Source organism: Eleutherodactylus coqui, chromosome 4 (assembly GCF_035609145.1).
Source record: "Eleutherodactylus coqui strain aEleCoq1 chromosome 4, aEleCoq1.hap1, whole genome shotgun sequence".
Taxonomy (NCBI): Eukaryota; Metazoa; Chordata; class Amphibia; order Anura; family Eleutherodactylidae; genus Eleutherodactylus; species Eleutherodactylus coqui.
The window spans coordinates 55646156-55666892 of NC_089840.1; the positions used below are offsets into that span (position 1 = coordinate 55646156).

The 20737-nt window shown below is 45.9% G+C and overlaps 1 protein-coding gene across 1 annotated transcript in view; it reads right to left on the reverse strand.

The window, feature by feature from the left end:
• The window catches only part of CTPS2 (CTP synthase 2), a 181704-nt gene extending 161226 nt beyond the window's left edge, over positions 1–20478 (reverse strand). The window contains exons 1-6 of the mRNA XM_066599475.1: positions 20420–20478; positions 19473–19556; positions 18228–18290; positions 15027–15232; positions 14124–14294; positions 10728–10828 (exon numbers count right to left, since the gene is read on the reverse strand). Coding sequence (XP_066455572.1) covers positions 10728–10828; positions 14124–14294; positions 15027–15232; positions 18228–18271 — 522 coding nt within the window. The 5' untranslated portion in view covers positions 18272–18290; positions 19473–19556; positions 20420–20478. The remainder of the gene's footprint in view (positions 1–10727; positions 10829–14123; positions 14295–15026; positions 15233–18227; positions 18291–19472; positions 19557–20419) is intronic.
• Positions 20479–20737: the final 259 nt, after the last annotated feature.

Genomic DNA, 20737 nt, shown 5'->3' on the forward strand with positions numbered 1-20737 from the left:
TCACCACGAGACAGCTAATCAGGCTGTTAGTCAATTAACCTTTTCCAATCCACTGTCTGACGTTTTCCAACATTCTGATGGAAGCTTGTACAGCTCCAATGTCGGAAGACGTCCGGCAAGGTATTCTTACTGTATATTACTGGCCACTCTGTAGCCGGGGGCCTCTCCAGCATGTCCCATACTGTAGTACTGGCTCTAGCCAGCAGAGGGCGCCATTGTAAAATGGCAGAAAAAGAAAGCCCCTTAGAAAACCCTTAATCCAAAATTAGATTGCAAAGAGTTAATATGCGACTGACTCTAGATAATACTAGGTTACTGGGTAAGAAAAAAGTCATCTACCTAGGAGATTCTACTAGATAGTTCTAAGTCTCTTATTGTTAAATACTGGGCTAAGTACGCTTTCTCACTAATTGCTCTGATGTCAAAATAAATAAATGGCTTCTCCGATAGAGCCTGCGGCCCTGGTAGTGAGCGACAGGTGTACGAGCTCTGTGCAGTCAGTACGGCTTGATATAGCTACCCAAGGTCCTTCCACCAGGTGGAACCTGGATATCCTGACCAATGACAGACGGGAGGAGTGTACTCCATTGAAGGGGATATCCCCCTTAATACCGAATATTACCTGATGGAGATCTACCGTAGTTCTCAATTTAAAATCTGCACAGACCTGGTGTCATGCGGATGAGTGTATAAACCACAGCGCCCGATTGTCGTCAGAGATCACGGATCTCACACGGTTAGCCGTAGTATTCGAGAGCGCAGAGGACCCAAGATGGTCCATCCTCCCTCTGTGACGTCTAGCGCATATCAGATCCCGGACCTACATCACGTGCCGCGTCATTCATAAATCCCAGATTGTAGGCCGGCTCAAATCCATGTGTTGAAAGGGGTGTATACTAAATACATTACACCGTGCCGTCTTTGAAGCCATGTGATCAATGTCACATGATCGGGACAATGACAGCACTTCTTAGGTGATGCATTTGGGGTTTTTTTGTCTTATTTGCATATTTTTAAAAGGTACGGCTTATATTTTAAGTTCCCCGAAAATCACAGCAAAAGAGCACTACAAAGCCGCTCAACTTTGTAGCGACGCAAAATCATGACATCGCTGTGAGAAAACGTAGCGATATCGCACAGCACACCGATGCGGTATCGCTGTGATTTTGATTTTTATAAAGCCTTTGCAATTGCCTGGATTTCTGCAAGGATTATTAACCCTTTCCAAACCACTGTCTAATGTCTGAAGACATTCTGATTGAAGGCTGTACAGCTTCGATGTTGGAAGATGTCCAGCAGGGTATTCTTACTGAATATTACTGGCCGCTCTGTTGTCGGGGGCCTCTCCAGCATGTCCCATACCGCAGTACTAGCTCTAGCCAGCAGATGGCACCATCATATGACAGAAAGAGAAAGCCCCCTAGGAAACCCTGAATCCAAAATTGGATTGCAAAGGGTTAATAAAAGTTTGGTCTGTTTGCTATTTAAAGGGGTTGTCCCGCGCCGAAACGTTTTTGTTTTTTTTCAATAGCCCCCCCGTTCGGCGCGAGACAAACCCGATGCAGGGGTTAAAAATAAAAACCGGACAGTGCTTACCTGAATCCCCGCGCTCCGGTGACTTCTTACTTACCTGGTGAAGATGGCCGCCGGGATCTTCTCCCTCGGTGGACCGCAGCTCTTCTGTGCGGTCCATTGCCGATTCCAGCCTCCTGATTGGCTGGAATCGGCACGTGACGAGGCGGAGCTACGAGGAGCCGCTCTCCGGCACGAGCGGCCCCATTGAGAAAAGATGAAGACCGGACTGCGCAAGCGCGTCTAATCGGGCGATTAGACGCTGAAAATTAGACGGCACCATGGAGACGGGGACGCTAGCAACGGAACAGGTAAGTGAATAACTTCTGTATGGCTCATATTTAATGCACGATGTACATTACAAAGTGCATTAATATGGCCATACAGAAGTGTATAGACCCACTTGCTTTCGCGGGACAACCCCTTTAAGAGTTTCAAACACTTTAGCCTGGAATTATATTTTTTTCTATAAATCAGTGTATTCTTGGATATAAAACATTTTTCTAATTGGTTTTCATTAAAAATTTTCTTTGCTATCATTTGACATACTGTAAACTGTAGGACCAAGATTCTTCTGAAGTCTCTCAGCACTGAATGTAATGACAGGAGGGGGGCTGGAGGAGAAGTGAAGGACCCAGTTTAATATAGAGGGGGAAGCGAGGGGAACATAACAGTTTATTTTACAGCTGGGTGAAGGAGGAAATGAATGATTACTTTATTGCCGGGGAAGAGGTTCAGGCTGCAGACATCTGCAGTGTGGTGTGTCAATCATACATTATATGGGCGGATTGACAAGGAAAGCTCTCTATACTGTCAATCTGTCCTGCATAATTGAGACTTTTCATGCCAAAATGCGCCTAAATTTTATAATTTGAACAAGCAAATGATGTCACAGTTAGCTCGTTCGCTTGCGCAGCCTGTTTAGACAGGCAGATACATTGTGGGCTCGTCCCAGCGAGAAATCGTTCAGTCCTTCATATTCGCTGTATAAGTTCATCAGAAGGACTGAACGATCGCTGTGTAAACTGAACAATAAGTGAATGAGCCGATGATGGTTTTTATGCCGGCATAAAATGAACGACGAATGAAAAGTGAACGATTATTGTTCGTCGTTTGGTCGGTGGCTCGCTTTTAGACTGGACGATTATCGTACACTTTCGCTCGCTTGAACGATTTTTTGAATGATAATCCGTGATCCATTCCGTCTCAGAGCACCCTTACGGATAACTCTGTGAATGTCCTTGAGTGGCCCAGCCAGAACCCTTACTTGAACCCAATCAAATATCTGGAAAGATCTGATAACGGCCGTCCACAGGCGGCCCCCATCCAACCTGACAGAACTTGAGACAGAGAATCTGCAGAGAAGAATGGCAGAAAAAAATCACCAAATCCAGATGTGTAAACCTTGTGGCATCATTCCCAAGAAGGCTGGAGGCTGAAATCGCTGCCAAAGGTGCTTCACCTAAGTACTGAGTACAGGGTATAAATATCAATGCAAATATTTGTTCTTCTTTTTTTTTTTTTAAACTTACAATGACTTCTAACATTCTGTTATCACTTCGTCATTAGGGAGTATTGAGTGCAGAATGATGGGGGAAAATGTGATTGTTCTCAGTAGGAGAAGTCAAGTAATCTTGTAGATATGATACCTTTTAATGGCTGACAAAAATACATGATGTTATAGCGAGCTTTCAGACCTCTCAGGACCCTTCCACAGGCATAATGAAACAGATCTGTACAAATGTACACACATGAAAAGGCAAAGACATAGCGAGATTAATTTGCACTTAAAACAATACCAGATAAGATGAGCAGAGAAGTAAATACTTAATCAGTCCACTGGTAAGGAATGTTACATTTTCATGATCTCTATATTAGTGTTAGGGGGTCACAGGCCTGTGTGTTATCTCTCCTTCAGACCTGCAAACAAGAAAGATGGAACAATACCTCTGCAGCGCCACCTACTGGATGGCAGCATTCCTTCAAATCAATGTAGGACTTTTTAACAGTCTGTAAAACAATGATTCGGAATAGTACACCTTCTGGGTGCTCTCCTTGAGGAGAGACGATGTCATCCCTCAACTCACTCACCCCCCAGGTGTCTCCACACCCCCCCCCTGGGTGCTCTCCTTAAGGCCCAATGTCCACGGGCAGATTTGATTTGCAGATGATCCACAAATCAGGGTTCCCATAGGGATGCATGGGCGTCCGCAGATGGAGTTAAAACATGCGAATTTAATTTACAGACCATCCCGTACGAGACCTGCATGGAAATAGAACGTGCTGCGATTTTTCCATCTTACATTATCGCTGCGAGAGAAAAATCGCCCGCGTGAATACACCCATTGCAAATAATGGTTTACATTTTCATGCAACTTTTATGCATCTCACAAAGCACAAAACCCGCACAATTCTCTCACCTGTTTGAATGCACCCTAAGGGGGCTTTTGCTGTCCTTATTAAAGCCACCTTCAGATTTTTGCGTTGTGAGATGGACAAATCTCATGCAAATATGAACCCATTCTTCTAAGTGGAGTCATACACACGAGCGATGAGGTACAGGCAAAATCGTGGCGTGCTCTATCTTTGCGCATTCCTCGGAACGTATCGCCCATTGATTTCAATGGGATCTTGAAAGCATCACATGGCTGAAAAACGTCTTGCATCCGCGGGCATATCGCAGGGTCACGGGCACGATATTGGGTCGACTTTCATGACCTGATATCACGCTCACCAGTGTGTAGGTAGGCTAAGGGAGAGAACTCTGCTAACACTACTTGGGGGGGGCACTCTGCACACATTATTGATACCCTCCCCATTCACTGATGGCACCATTGACTCTCTTTATTTCTTTTTCTTTTTCACCCAGATGTAAAATACCTTCATTTGGTTATGAATTTAAACTTGAAACCTTCAAAATCTCCTTGCATGGAAGAACATCCTGAGCGAGCTGCACTATATGTATGGGATTGATGGACAGATATAGAACGTTCTTCATTATCACTAAATCTATGATATTTAAACTCAAGATCAAACAATATGTATCAGAAGGGTAAACAAAAGAAACAAAATTGTTATTCATTGCCAAACCCATGTCTTATTACAATACTGAAGCGACTAGAAGTTAGTATGATAATGTTTTCTACGCTGCGCGGTGGGTAATGATCCAGAAAAAGTGATAGCTAAATTGCTGGGATCTATGATAAGCCAATTCACTCCTGAGAGAATTATTGAGATATATACTGTATTTAGGCAGCGAGAGCCGAAAAATCTATAAAACAAAGTATACTAAGTCTGCATGTCCCACATTATAAAGACATCTAGTGCCATCTAGTGGCTCCTGTAGGCACATCATGCAGAATAGCAACACCTGCCTCTAGCCGTCTCATAATGCGCTGTATAGTATTGATATAAAAACACTGAATGCCCGCATAATTAGCGACACTGGACCTTCCACGATTGGGGAAATGTTTTCTTGACACCCCCTGGTCCTTTGATAACTGTGGATAAAGGCCACAATGAATTGCTGTTGTTGGGAAGACCAAAGGAGGTGCAACGTGCTACTATGTCGTAGATGGGAGTCTCTAATAAAGAGGCTATCCGGTATATTTTTATTCATTTTCCTCATTCATATAGTGTATGCATAGTCTGCATTATCATTATATATATATATATAATATATATATATATATAATATATATATATATATATATATATAGTAGATTGTGTGCCTTTAGATGTGCACTGAGCTTGTAAAGATGCACACAGCTATATGGAGCTGTAGACCCTCTGTGTGCTGTCTCTATATGGCGCTTATTACAGCATTACAGAGAAGACTGGAGACGAGCGAGCACGCTCGGATAAGTCAGTTACTCGAGCGAGCCTCGCTCTTCTCGAGTAACTGCATTCTTGTCCGAGTGTGCTCGGGGGCGGCGGGGGTAAGCGGGGGGAGAGAGATCTCTCTCACTCTCTCCCCCGAGCACGCTCGGACAATAATGCAGTTACTCGAGAAGAGCGAGGCTCACTTGAGTAACTGACTTATCCGAGCGTGCTCGCTCACCTCTAGAGAAGACGTCTATGATATGGTGTCCAATGGAGTGCCACAATGCATTTCCTAGAAGATTCTTTATGAACTCAGAGGTATATGAAGAAACAGAAGAACCCTAAAAAACTTTTATGGGTATCATAGCTAGATGGAACTCAGAGGTTCAAGGTATATCTTTCCTGTTTGGAGTTCCAGCCTAATATAGAAAAGGCAATGAATGACCATGACACCCGGTAAAATATGTATAAAGCGGACTCTTAGGACTCCATATGACTATGAATTTTTCTCATGTTTATTTATGATTATGTATAAAGGTTTTTTTTAACGTTATTAAGTGGTAAATGGCTAGCTAGGTTCCCGTAACACATTTTTAAAACACAGACTGGGTGGGGGAATTTGGTCCAGCCCAGCGAACATTGCCCTTAGCGAGTTTCTGCCCGCTCAAGACAAAAGCTTAGGGTGCGGGCGCAGGGGAGCGGTGAGTAGCGGCAGTCAGCAGGAGGGAGCGGGGGGAAATCGGGAGAGAGATATCTCCCCCCCCCCCTCCCCCACACGCAGCTCCCTGCCGGCATTTGAACCTTTTGTCTCGCGTGGGCAGGTACTCGCTAAGGGCACTGCTCGCTCGAGCAATTGCACCTAGCGAGTATACTCGCTCATCTCTAGATATTCTAGAAGAGTTCAAAGTTTATTATCCCAAACTTTACAATATAGAGGGCGATGTTCGGACTAGACCCCAGAGTGTGGTGGGTGAAACAGAGGAGGATCTCTCAAAACAATGCCCAAAAAAAATTATATCCGTGGAGTCGGAGGAGTTGGAGCTGGACTTCTCCTTCCGAACTATCGGAGCTTATTAAAAATTTAAAGCTAGGCAAGAGCCCGGGACCTGACGGTTTCATGGCCAGGTTCTATAAACTGTTTAAAGAGGAGATTGCACCTCTGGTGTTGGGGTCCTTTAAAGGAGTTGTCTCGCGAAAGCAAGTGGGGTTATACACTTCTGTATGGCCATATTAATGCACTTTGTAATATACATCGTGCATTAAATATGAGCCATACAGAAGTTATTCACTTACCTGCTCCGTTGCTGGCGTCCCCGTCGCCATGGTGCCGTCTAACTTCGGTGTCTTCTTGCTTTTTTAGACGCGCTTGCGCAGATGGATCTTCTCCCTTCGGCTGGTCTCGGAAGCATCGGCGGTTTGGCTCCGCCCCCTTGTACGCGTCATCGCGTAGCTCCGCCCCATGACGGTGCCGGTTCCAGCCTCCTGATTGGCTGGAATCGGCACGTGACAGGGGCGGAGCTACGCGATGATGCGTACAAGGGGGCGGAGCCAAACCGCCGATGCTTCCGAGACCAGCCGAAGGGAGAAGATCCATCTGCGCAAGCGCGTCTAAAAAAGCAAGAAGACACCGAAGTTAGACGGCACCATGGCGACGGGGACGCCAGCAACGGAGCAGGTAAGTGAATAACTTCTGTATGGCTCATATTTAATGCACGATGTATATTACAAAGTGCATTAATATGGCCATACAGAAGTGTATAACCCCACTTGCTGCCGCGAGACAACCCCTTTAATGCGGTTGGCCACGAATGTCCATTCCCGGCCCAGGCTTTGCTGGCGTATATTACGGTCATTCCCAAGCCGGGCAAAGACGCTTTGGCGTGCGGCAACTATAGGCCAATTTCTCTTCGTAACATAGATACCAAACTTTTCGCGAAGCTGATAGCTATGCAACTCCAAGGCATCATCCCACGTTTGATTAAAAGGGAACAGATGGGTTTTGTCCTGGGCGGAGAGGCAAGGGTTAACACCATCAAATCCTTGTCCTTGATTGCTCGTGCCAGACAGTCGAATAGCCCTCTGTGTCTCCTGGCGGTTGACGCAGAGAAGGCATTTGATAGGGTTAGTTAGAACTTCCTCTGTGCTACCCTGGGCAAAATTGGTGTTGGACCGCGCATGCGGGACTGGATTTTGGCTCTTTATCATAATCCTTCTGCCAGGATTAGGGTCAATGGTGCCTTGTCAGACCCCTTCCAGATACGGAATGGGATCAGGCAAGGGTGTCCTCTGTCCCCATTCCTCTTATGTCTTGACCATGGAGGCTCTGGCCAACGCTATTCAACAGAATAAGTCAATCTCGGGCTTCCGTATGGGGGACATGGCACTCTTTGCAGACGACCTTCTGCTTTATCTATCTAATCCACATATAGGTTTACAGGTGCTTCTACAAGAATTTATATGGTTCAGCAGAGCTAGTAATTATAAAGTAAATGCTCAAAAGTCGGAGATCCTAAATGTGTCGTTGCCACAGACCGGGGCGTCACTTCTAGAGAGCCAGTTTCCCTTTCGTTGGAGACATTCTGCCATAAAATATCTAGGGATACAACTACCAGCGGATGTCTCCCGTGCGTTTAAATAAAATTGTTCCCCATTTGTCTCGGACCTAGAGAAGGATCTTAATAATTGTAAATCACTGTTCCTCTCTTGGAGTGGAAGAGTCAATGTTCTCAAAATGGATTCCCTGCCCAGGTTTCTCTATCTTTGCCAAACAGTCCTGGTGAGGCTCCCGAACTCCTATTTAAAGAGGTTGGGTACCCTGGTCACTGTGATTGTGTGGAGAGGGAGGAAGCCTCGTATGCGCTTCTCCCTCCTCACGAAGGTCAAAGAGAGGGGAGGCCTGGGCCTGCCCGACTTTGCCCTCTATTACATAGCTGGCATCGCCAATTGTATACTGGACTTGCTCAAGAACGAAAGCTCCAAAGTATGGGTGGAGGAAGAGCACGCTTTGGTCCCGGGGTCCCTACGAGGCGCCTTCTGGATACCTCCTAGGCATGCAGGTTCAGTGCCTAACATTTAGTCCTTCCTTGGCCAATTAGTTGAGACCTGGATGAGATTTGCGCCCTCTAATGGCCTGGTCTTGATCCCTGGGCCTCTTACCCCCCCCGGTCTCCAGCTCACAGTTGGAGGGGTCCATGCGGGGCCCCCCTATTCTGGGGCTTACTGCCACTCCGACACCTCGTTTACGAGATGTAATATCACAGGCAGGCTTAAGACCTCAGGGGGAGATCCCTCACACTGTTTGAGTAAATCTGTGAGTCCAACAACAGAGGCAATATGTCTCATATTTGGTGGGGGTGCCCTCCCATGACCGCCCTATGAAATGAATTAATTCATTAATTAATATGTGTCTCAGGAGTGAAGTTGAGCCTTGAGATAGCCCTGCTCTTAATCTTCCCAAGCTCTATTAGAAAGGCCAAGAGGGGCTTGCTGAGATTCCTTATTATGGCGACCAGAAGGATCATTCGCAGGTTGTGGCGGTCATCAAGGTCTCCGTCAAGGGTGATGTGAGTGGAGAAGCTAAATGTTCTTATGCGATTTGAAGAAATGAGGGCTGATGGAAGGGACGCCCATAAAGAGTTTTGCAGAACCTGGCAGGTCTGGATTTTTTTCCGTTCGTCAGATAGGTTCAAGGCCTGGATCATTTCCGGGCAGATCTAAGAGGAGAACCCATTGGGAGCTCTACCTGGGCGTCATTTGATCACGAGTCACAATCGGTACCCACTATATCCCTCGCTCCCCTTTTGTGTTCTTGTCTTGTGCAACTTCTATCTGTCTTAGTCTTTGTCTCCTATGCAGCTTTACTATTACTTTACTAGTTAATCCCGCGTGGCAGTTGCCAGTAAAGCTTCTTACTGATAGCGACAAGTATACCGCCACGCGCGTGGATTGTTATTAGTGTTATGTCTATACATTGCTTAATTGTAATGCCTTATAATAAAAATGCGAATAAAACCTTTTGAACCATAAATATGGTGGCCTTTATCCAAAATTCACGTCTGGTGTGTGTATTTACTTAAACTTGGCAACTGTGACTCCATGTGGCAATAAGAAAGCACAGAGGGCAAAATGAAGCGAGGGCATGCGATATGTCGGGTATAAAGACTGAATACAGAGCCTGAAGACATCTCAGTAAAAGAATAGAGAGCAAAACACCATCCTGGCACAGTGGCATGACGCTGGCAATACAACAGGCAGGATCCTATTTTTTCAGGGCATCAAACTGCAGAGATGTAGTCAATAATACGGGTATATATATATATATGACAAAAAGAAAAAGATATAGAAGTTAGGGTAGTTTTACATGGGCAGATTGCTGGCGTGCTGCAACTCCCTTCAGTGCGTGATTATCACTCTTGCGTAAACGCACAGAGGCAATGATCATTGGGACTGCTGTCGGGCGTTTAAGTACCCTAAGAGAGAGAGGACCACAAGGCTAAACGGATAATGTTTGGGCAGTGTTTCTCAACTCCAGTCCTCAGGGTCCCCCAACAGGTCATGTTTTTAGGATAACTTATAGTAAGAACACCTGTGGCAATATCTGAGGCGCCAACAATCATTATATCACCTGTGCAACAATGAGGAAATCCTGAAAACATGACCTGTGGGGGTCCCTGAGGACTGGAGTTAGAACACTGTGTTAGGGGGACATGGATGCAATAAAAGGGTGTCTAATACTAAACATGCAACAACTTTTCTTTTTTTTTTGTCCAAAATCCAAAAAAAATACCAAATTTTTTTACCTCCGGTAGAAATCAGACATGTGTAGGTAAAGTAAGGCTCCATGCAGCTCTACGGGTGCCCTATTATAGCTTCGTACAACTCGGAGCCGTAATACAGCCATGTGCATGAAGCCTGATGCTGTGATAGGGAGATCAGACTGCAACCTGCACTGGGACTGAAACCAATGTATTGTATAGAGTCCTAGCTCAGCGTTCCATCAGCTGGGGCAAATGTTCAGTTTGCCCCCTTGCCTGCTGGGCTTCCCCCTGGCACGCAGCAACCACAAACGCCTTCCCTCCCGTCCCAACTCCGGCCACGATTATATACCTAATACACATAAAGACTAATATTCATCTACAGAACTCTTATGGGTTTGTCCAGAGAATATGATCTGTCCCAGCAGTAAACTGACCAAAGCTGAAGATATAAAATGACTGAAGTGTCTAATAAGCAGTCAGTGAGGTGTCCAATTAGTAGTCAGTGGGGTGTCAGAATACAACTGCTGCCGGCGGGTGGTGATGGACCAGGTAAGATTAGATGGTGTCTGCACTTGCCTCAATGACACATATCTGAGGCTCCTGATGGTCCCTGTCCACTGGGACGGTCGCCTGATTCATCACCCATTCCTGAATGGCATCGGTAATATGCGGGACCACTAATAACAAAAAAGACAACATATATTAAAAGGGATATACTGCTTATGCAAATGAATGCTAATAAAAAGTTATTTAAGTTTTGCAATGTGCTTCTGCTTTGGATTTTGTTTCTGTAGCTCTAAACCATCACCTTCTTCTGGCACTTCAGAGGTATTTATTCTAAGGTTGCCCTGGATACGTCCTGTAGACATTCTATCGCTACCGGTCGGGCATGCTCAGTAGGAATGACCAGGGATGGCTTTTTTTTATATTTAGCTCTCGGGATCAGTTTGCTGACCAATAGCAGGGCAGCGCTAAGTGAGGAACAGCATAGAAAGGAAGAACAGAACAGCGGGAAATTGTGTGAAATGTAGTTCCAAGCTGCATATCAGCAGGTAAGGAGCAGCCCTCTTACAAAATAGTGAAGTGGGGAAACATCGAAAATGGTTAAGACGGTAATTGCTGCACAATTTATACCCGTATCAAGGTGCTACCAAATACAAGGCTATATATATACCTGGACTTGCAGGTTCAGTTTGCTAATTATCAGCAAAAATTATCATTATTCCCACAGAGAACAAGCTAATTTCTGATTTGGGACCCTATTACATGAGAACTAGGAGCTGCGGCAAGTGCTCACATATTTGCTGATAAGTAGCAAACTGAACCAGCAAGTCCAGGTATATATATATATATATAGAATAGAACATAGAGGGCTCAGGATTTCAGTGATATATAAAGGGGTCCTTGCTGGCAGACCCTTATATACAAGGGTCGTATCGAAAGTAATGCAAAAGTCGTCATAACTTCTTTATTAACTGATGTAGATCGTTCAAATTGCACATGTAGTCGGAGGGATTCTTCCTCTATACGGGCGTTTTAGAATCTTTTTCTTCCTTGCTGGTGAATAATGGATTCCAGGGGTGGAAGTCTGCTCGGATCTGCTTGAAGCATTCGAAGCCAATGAAGACACGTTTTTTTCCGATCTGGTGACAGGGGATGAAACATCGGCGTATCTTTATGATTCGGAAACAAAGAATCAGTCCATGAGTAGAGATGAGCGAGTATACTCGCTAAGGCACATTACTCGAGCGAGTAGTGCCTTAGCCGAGTATCTCCCCGCTCGTCTCTAAAGATTCGGGGGACGGCGGGGAGCGGCAAGGGAGCGCGGGGAGGAATGGAGGATAGATCTCTCTCTCCCTCTCTCCCCCCTGCTCCCTCCGCTCCCCGCCGCAACTCACCTGTCACCCGCGCCAGCCCCCGAATCTTTAGAGACGAGCGGGGAGATACTCGGCTAAGGCACTACTTGCTCGAGTAATGTGCCTTAGCGAGTATACTCGCTCATCTCTATCCATGAGTTCAAGAGCCAGCGACCAGCACAGAAAGTCATGGTGACTGTTTTTTTGGGACAACAAAGTCATCATTCTCCTTGATTTTCGGGAACAAAGCCGCACCATCAACAGCGAGCGGTACGTGGCGCAAATGCATCGCTTTTAATGGAGACTATATTGAGAAGCAAATTTGTATAGAGGAAGAGTCACTCCAACTACATGTGTTTGAATGATCTACATTAGTTAAAAAGAAGTTATGAGCACTTTTGCATTACTTTCTGTACGACTCTCATATATATAAGCATCTGGATTGTAGTGGTCAGTGGACTGTCGCAACTATAAAGACCGGCGACTTGACGCTCCTGCTGTTCTGTATTCTCAAATCTCATTAATAACATTTATATATTTGTTCTTGGTCTAGATGAAGACGAATCCAACAGCCCACAGGATTGGAGCAGGACTGGCATTTATTCTGAATGCCATTTACAACTTTTGCCAATCTATATGCCTGTACAAGAGGTCCTACAGCAGTCAGCAAATGTGCCGTATTAGACTGGCAACATCTATAGTGACTATTGTGGTATTGCTGATCTGTATCCTTTATAGTAGACTAGTAAAATAACATAAAAAAAATGACAACCCACACAAATATATATATCCCACAGTCCTCAGCCGCTCGTACATTACTTCCTGGTTACGGGATTCATAAATACCACCTCCAGGAAGCGATGGCTGTGATTGATTCTTCCACCACTGCTCGGCCAATCAATGCAGTGCTGGATAAACCAATCACAGCCATCGAATTGGTTAATCCATTGCTGCATTGTTTGTTTGAGCAGCGGTCGAGCCTGCTAGGTAAGTACAGACCTCCCCTGAAAATAAGCCAATCACAGCCGGCACTTGATAAACCAATCACAGCCATTCAGTTATGTCATTGACTGAATGGCTGTGAATAATCCAGCGCTGACTGTGATTGGCTGGTGCTAGATCCAATCACAGCGCTTACTTACACAGCACTGATGGCGGGGGATATCAAAGCCAAGCAGGGAGATAACAGCGGGGAGAAGTCTCAAGCAGCTTGCCGCACCACCGGAGAGACCATCGCGCCGGGGACACAGATGCCAGCTGAGTGGTGAGTAGTGCGGGGTTTTTTTGTTTATCTTTTTTTACCTCACTCGAGTATAAGCAGAGTGGGGATTTTTCAGCACAGAAAAATGTGCTGAAAAACTCGGCTTATACTCGAGTATAAACGGTATATAAATTTTGTATTGTCGTAATTGTACTGACCCAAAGATGAAAGTTATTATGTGATTTTTGCTGCAGTGGGTACAACGTAGAAACAAGACCCCCCCCCCCCCACTCCACAAAGAATTATTCAATGCTTTTCAGTCCATTATATGGTAAATTAAATAGTACCATTAAAAAATACAACTCGTCCTGCAAAGATCAAACCCACAGACATTTAAATTGATTAACAAATAAAGAGTTATGATTTTATAAAAGTAGGGAGGAAAAACCAAAAATGAAAAAAAACAAGGGGGCCATGTGCTTAAGGGTTTAAAGGGAACCTGTCACCTCCCTATAAGCATCATAAACTATGTTACAGTGCTGTTAAGGGGAGGTGACAGGGAGCCTGTTGACGTATTTTTTATCACCCACTTTGGGATTCCCGCCCTGTCACCCGCTGGAGATTGTACGCCGCATGAAAATCTGACTGTTTTCAGATTGCCATGCCTGTGCTCCACTATGCAAGTCAATGGGACAGCGGGTGCACAGCAATCTGAAAAGAGTCAGATTGTCATGCAGCGTGTGACCTTCAGTAGGTGGGCATGGGAATGCCAAAGCGGATGTGTATAAAAAATATTTATTTTCCTCAATCAGGAACAGTTTACAAGCAGTAATCCAAGAATAGGGATTAGAGTCAGAAATCCAGCGCTCGTCTCTGCTCCATTATAGAAGAAACCCCCGTGGTGGACTGACTAACCTTGTACGGTTTTCCCCAGGTAGTCTCCTCGTCGCTCCTTGTTAATCACATGCTGATAAATCTTGCCAGTGGTGATATTATTGTCTTTATACAGACTGATATCCAGGAATCTCTCATAATTCCCCAAATCCAGGTCTACCTCCCCTCCGTCATCCAACACAAACACTTCACCTGCGGATGAGAAGTAAATTATCAGAGAACACAGAAGAAGATTTAGTGACAGGTCAGGTGACACGTCATGGGTGTACGGGACCCCCAATTGGTCAAGGGATTTAAATGCTGCTGTTAGAATTGAGGGTGGCATTTAAAGGGTTAACAGCTCAGGTGACCCGCGCAGCTTATCGAAGCTGTTGCGAGTGGGTGCCGGCATCTGTGCTGTATGTAGGGAGATCACCCTGCGATCTCCCTCCATACATACCCCCAACTTGCAGGTTGTAACTGTACGTTCTGCAGCGTTAAGGGGTTAAAGGTGTTGTCTAGTTTAGAAAACCCATTTCATATAGGCTATTAGGTAATTGCCAATTAAAGGAGTGGGTCAGAATGGAGAGCGTTACAAAGACCATCTTTTACTCTGGAGGACCAGTCCCATCCTGCAATATACAAACAACCAGAGAATACCGAGCACCCAAATGCTCAGTTCCTCGTTATCCGAGTCGAGCTTTTCGTAATATTCGAGAGCTCTATTCAAGTAACGAAGCCCATTGACTTCAATGGGAGACTCGATCATTTTTGTATGGAACCTGCCGGGTGCCAAGCTTTTTTTTTTTCTTCTCTCTCTCTCTCTCCTCCGCCCAGCCAGCCACAAACTGACACGTGACAGCGAGGAGGGGCCAAAAGTGGGGCGGGGTCGAACACGGCATGGTGCTCGCTTGAATATAAAGAAACCCCTAAGTTATACCGTACCATGCTCATAAGGTGAAAACGTCCCAGCATCAATATTAATGTATGGGTCGATTTTGATAGCGGTCACTCGAAGCCCACATGACTTCAGGATGGTACCAATGCTGCTGGCAATGATTCCTTTCCCAATGCCAGAGATGACGCCACCCGTCACCAGTATGTACTTCATTGGTTCTCGACGTCCAGTACTCAGCTGCTGAGAGACACTTCTAGAATAGAAGAAATGGTATTATTATAACTGAATCCACAAAGAGGAACATGAACAGATAAACTGGTTTCTAAAATTAAAGGACTCTTCCATTTCTTTGTCCCCACCGATGCTCTAAAAAAATGGTTCCTGGCATTCGATAAATGGCAAAGCCCTTCAGAAGCGAATGCTGCTTTCGGGTGCAGCAAATGGTGCTGTAGCTAAGCCGCAGATTTCAATGGCTTACCTCAATATATACACAGGCATCCCACCACTGAAAGAAATGACATTTGTACGTGAAACAAGCAGATGAGGGTTGCAATTTCAGAGAAGGGACGCAACGCAATTTTGAATCAAAGAACGTTTCTGCCATGGAAAACGCATTTGGCAAGCTTGGCCCGATATGGCACTCACCCATGTGAACGTAGCCTTACAGTAAACGTTTTTTACCTGCGCGGCCGAGTTCACACTTCGCTTTGAGCAGCGTCTGACTAGCTGATGGTACAGAGCTGATGCGCTGTGAGCTATAAAGGGTTTTTTTTATAGACCATTCTCATTACAGTGTGGTTTTGGCCTACTTTTCCGTGGCCGAGCCTCTACACGTAGAGATAAAGAACTGTACAACATGGCTGCTGCCGATCTACTTTGCTTTTTCTTAGTGGTCAATTTAAGCTCCTAAATATAAGATCTGTAACAAGGCCTCCAATTCTGACGTGTCATACGTTCTAGTACTGGTCTCATCTTTTAGGCATCTTTGGGGCCCCCTCAAGCTCCAGGGCCAGGTGCAATAGCAAACTCTGCCTTCCCTACAGTTAGGCCCCTGGCTCTATGTATGAGGGCTTAAACAGACAGGTGCATGCACTAATACATTCGCTGCTACGGAGCGTATTACGGCCTGAACCAGTGTTCATTTTTTGTGTTTTGACAATTCAAATTCCACGCTACTGTGACGAGTTTTGTTTTGTTTTTTTAAAGCGAAAGGATGGCTCCTGCCGTGTCTTTCTCGCATGTAGGAAAACCATATTCTAGGATAGGGCAAGTCCTATCTTTTCTGGCATGTAACATTAATGCGCAAGAATTCCACTAGTGAAAATGAAGCCATTGAGAATCATGCCGCAAAACAGGACCAAATCATTGTCGTCTGAAGAAGCCCTTCTACCTGTTTCTTAGCGCTTATTTACAGGGGCCGATTGTGCACTGCGCCAAAGAAAAGTGAAAACAGATGACACAGGACATGCGGCAAGTATTTTCGTTTTAAATCATGGCTATGTGAATAGCCCAAATATACGTAAGTGTGAATAAGCCCTACCTGCCATATGGATCAGATATAACAACACAAGGACTTATCTCCCGCTGTTACTTGTATCATATCAGTAAACACCCTTCCAATAAGTGGCACTGTGGGGGTATTGTTCCATCTCCCTTATTTGTATATTACCCAGATGAGCATCAATGGCCCTTTAAAGGGGTTGTCTCACGAAATCAAGTGGGGTCATACACTTCTGTATGGCCATATTAATGCACTTTGTAATATACATCGTGCATTAAATATGAGCCATACAGAAGTTATTCACTTACCTGCTCCGTTGCTAGCGTCCCCGTTGCCATGGTTCCGTCTAATTTCGGTGTCTTCTTGCTTTTGTAGACGCGCTTGCGCTGTGCGGTCTTCTCCCTTCGGCTCCGCTCGGCAGCATCGGCGTTTTGGCTCCGCCCCTTGTACGCGTCATCGCGTAGTTCCGCCCCATGACGTGTGCCGGTTCCAGCCTCCTGATTGGCTGGAATCGGCACGTGACGGGGGCGGAGCTACGCGATGACGCGTACAAGGGGGCGGAGCCAAAACGCCGATGCTGCCGAGCGGAGCCGAAGGGAGAAGACCGCACAGCGCAAGCGCGTCTACAAAAGCAAGAAGACACCGAAATTAGACGGAACCATGGCAACGGGGACGCTAGCAACGGAGCAGGTAAGTGAATAACTTCTGTATGGCTCATATTTAATGCACGATGTATATTACAAAGTGCATTAATATGGCCATACAGAAGTGTATAACCCCACTTGCTGCTGCGAGACAACCCCTTTAAGTCTCCTCACTCACTGCTCTCCCTAAGAAGAATAGATAGTGTTTCTGACCCAGTAAACACCCATTAATTGGTTATTCATGGCTGTTTCCCTCAAAAAACAGCGCCACCCAGTTCACATATATAGAACTTCAACCCTATTCACTTCAATGGAGCCGATTGCCAATACCAGACACAACCAATGGTGAGGAGCCACCTTTTTGTAATCCTGTATGAGGCCGCTTTCATATCTGCGTCGGGGATTCCATTTTCCTGCTCCATTTGAGAAGCAGGAAAGGGGAATCACCTGGCGGAACAAAGCTGAATGGATCATATTGACTATAATGATTCCGTTCGGTTTCCGCTCAGCTGCCTGGCACTTTACCGGAAGAAAAAGCGCTATTTCTTCCAGTATTTTGTGCCGGATCTGCAAAGGAACCTCCAATACGGAGGTTCCAGCACAGATTAGAACCCGGCCTTACCCCTTTTAACCCCTTCCTGTTCCAGGACGTAAGGGTACGTCCTACAGCATCGGGGTATATATGAAGAGAGGTCGCAGGGCGACCTCTCTTCATACAGCGCGAGCGTCAGCTGTTTATTACAGCTGACACCTGCAGGCAATAGCCGCTATGGGCTGTTCGCGGCTATTAACCCTTTAAATGCCGCTGTCAGTTCTGACAGCGGCATTTAAATCCCGTACGACCCCCCCCCCGTGCGCGCGCGCGGTGAGAAGCCATGCAGGTATCATGGCAGCCGGGGGCTTTTAAAGGCTGCCTTAGCAGACTGCCTATCAAGCCATCCCCGTGGGGTGGCTTGATAGACTGCCTGTCAAATGGCAGTATGACGTAATGCTATAGCATTACGTCATACTGCACGAGCGATCAAAGCATCGCTGGTTGTAGTACCCCAGGGGGGCTTAAAAGTAAAGAAAAAAAAATCAAAGTGAAAAGTGCGTGATATTACCTTCCTCCACATGTAATGTATCGCACAGCGTTTCTCCAGATCATTACACAGATGCTCTCCACACTGAAAAACAATAAAGGCATGATTTCCAAAGAATGATTTCTACAGAATTTCAATGAAATTAATTTTGATGTAATTTTCATTTAGAACACACCCGAACAATGTCTGAAGTTTGCCCTCGGCACAGCCTCAGGGGGGCGCCAGGTCCGAGGACAGCATGTGGCCCATATCTACTCACTTCAAGTAGCTGGCGGAGAGCGGGGATTACCCCGTCTGTCACCTCTCTTCCATCTACCGTGAGTGGCTCTGGTTGGCCTTCAGTAGGGTGGCGGGCAGGGAATATACAGCACACAACACTCACCCCCTTGAGGGCAGCCAAGTTGTTAAAAGGCTGAGATCGGCGTTATACAGGTGCGTATCTGCTGTATAACAGAGACCACACCATTGCGTGCGGAGCGGGCTCAGCTCCTGGGCTCCAACCATATCGTCCTTGCGCACATCAGTCATACATGTACGGTAGACGTTGCTGAGGGGTTACAATGGCAGACGTGACACCTGGGACCTGACGAGGACCAAAGTTCCAAAGGAGGAAGATACCAGTATTACGAATGGCTCAGGGTATGTGGGGCTCTGACAGATTCTGCATTGGGCTCTTATACAGCGGATTCCTCCACCGCTCCCAAATTTTAAATACTCTTCAACTTTGGCCAGTAAGAGGGTTGTGCGTCCAAAGATCAACCAGGTTAGATTTTCTGCAATCATGACATCGCAGAAACCAGTGACTTGTACTGCGACTCCATTGTGTTCAATGGCAGCATGAGGTCACAGTGCTAGAAAGCGATCTTGGTATTATAACACAACCCCGTCATGGCCAAAGTCATCATGAAGGAATCAGGAGGCTTTCTTTCTGACAGTGAGGGTGATCAATGAGTGGAACAGGTTGCCATGGGAGGTGGCGAGTTCTCCTTCAATGGAAGTGTTCAAACAAAGGCTGGACAAATATCTGTCTGGGATGATTTAGTGAATCCTGCACTGAGCAGGGGGTTGGACCCGATGACCCTGGAGGTCCCTTCCAACTCTACCAGTCTATGAGGAGGGGAGATGAGGGGTACGGCCTGCTTTAAAGAGTTATTCCAGAGACTGGGCAAAATTTAAAGAAGTTCCTAATGCTTCCAGCTATTGCCATCATTCCAAACCCCCAAGTAAATCATCAAACTGAACTCTTGGGCCTGTTTTTTTGCTGACCTGCGCCACCTCTGCTTCCAGGCAGTTTCACATTACTGTCCGTATTTACGCAGGCACTGCCAGTTCACAGGCGCTGGAATCACCCTACGCAAAAAAAAAAAGAAAGGAAATGAACCCAATGAAATCAATGGGTACTGTTCTCCATGTTTTGCATGCAACATTTTCCCGTGCACAAGAATTCGTGCGCTAAAACACGGTCGTCTGAAGGGGCCCTCATGTGAAGGAGTTGAATCCATGGTGAAAATCCGCAGTTTGAATTGACATTTTGCGAATTTAACATGCATACAAAAGGTCATATGTCACCCCTAACGGCGCCACTAAAAACTACAGTCCGCACCACAAAAAACAAGCCGTCACATCGCTCCGCTGATAGACAAGTAAAAAAAGTCATGGAGGTCACAATGTGACGACTAGGAGCATTATGTTTAAACTTTCACATTTAAAAGAAAAAAATAGTAAAGCATAATTTAAAAAACTATATAAATTTTGTCTCGCCGCCAACGGACGGACCGCAGAATAAAGTGACGCGTCATTGTTACCGCACCGTAAAGCCACATTTCACCCCACTTTTACGGCACATTCATCACATAATATATTAAACAACTCATCCCAAAAAAACAACATGCCCCCGTATGGCGCGGTCCGCAGGGAGGGTAAAAAAGTAAGTTCCAACTCTTGGGACGCGGGGATGAGAAAATAAAAAGTGTCTGGTCATTGAGGAGTTAAACTGGGGTCTCTGAGAGTTTGGGGGGATGTCAGCTGGACCATTAGACCCTGATCACCCTGCTAGCTGCTCCCGAGGGGAAACAACACTCAGGAGAGTTACTATAAGGTGATGTAGTGCAGAGAGATGACTTAGAAGCCCCGCCTCCGGCCACTTAACCCTTCCTACGCCAGACATAAGGGAGAACTACAGACTCATTTCAGCCAAGTATTTCCTCATTTACATGTTAAGGAGCTCCAACTCAGCTGCTCTCCGCCGAAGTCCTCATTCCTTCACTGCGCGTGCGCGGAATCACGTCTCGCGATACTACGGCTCTGTCATCTCGCCCTGTCAGAAATCACCCTGGCAACGAGAGAAGCCGCGTCCTACGTCTAGCCCTATGTAAACACTCGTGTTACACTGAGCACATCACGTGACTATCTCTAGCATTCCCCCTGCATGCATTCACCATAAGCGCTGTCAGAGGGTCTGCACTCAGCCTACATCCGGCTGCTTGGACTATTGTTTCTATTAACCCTATCAGTACTCTCATTCACTTTAA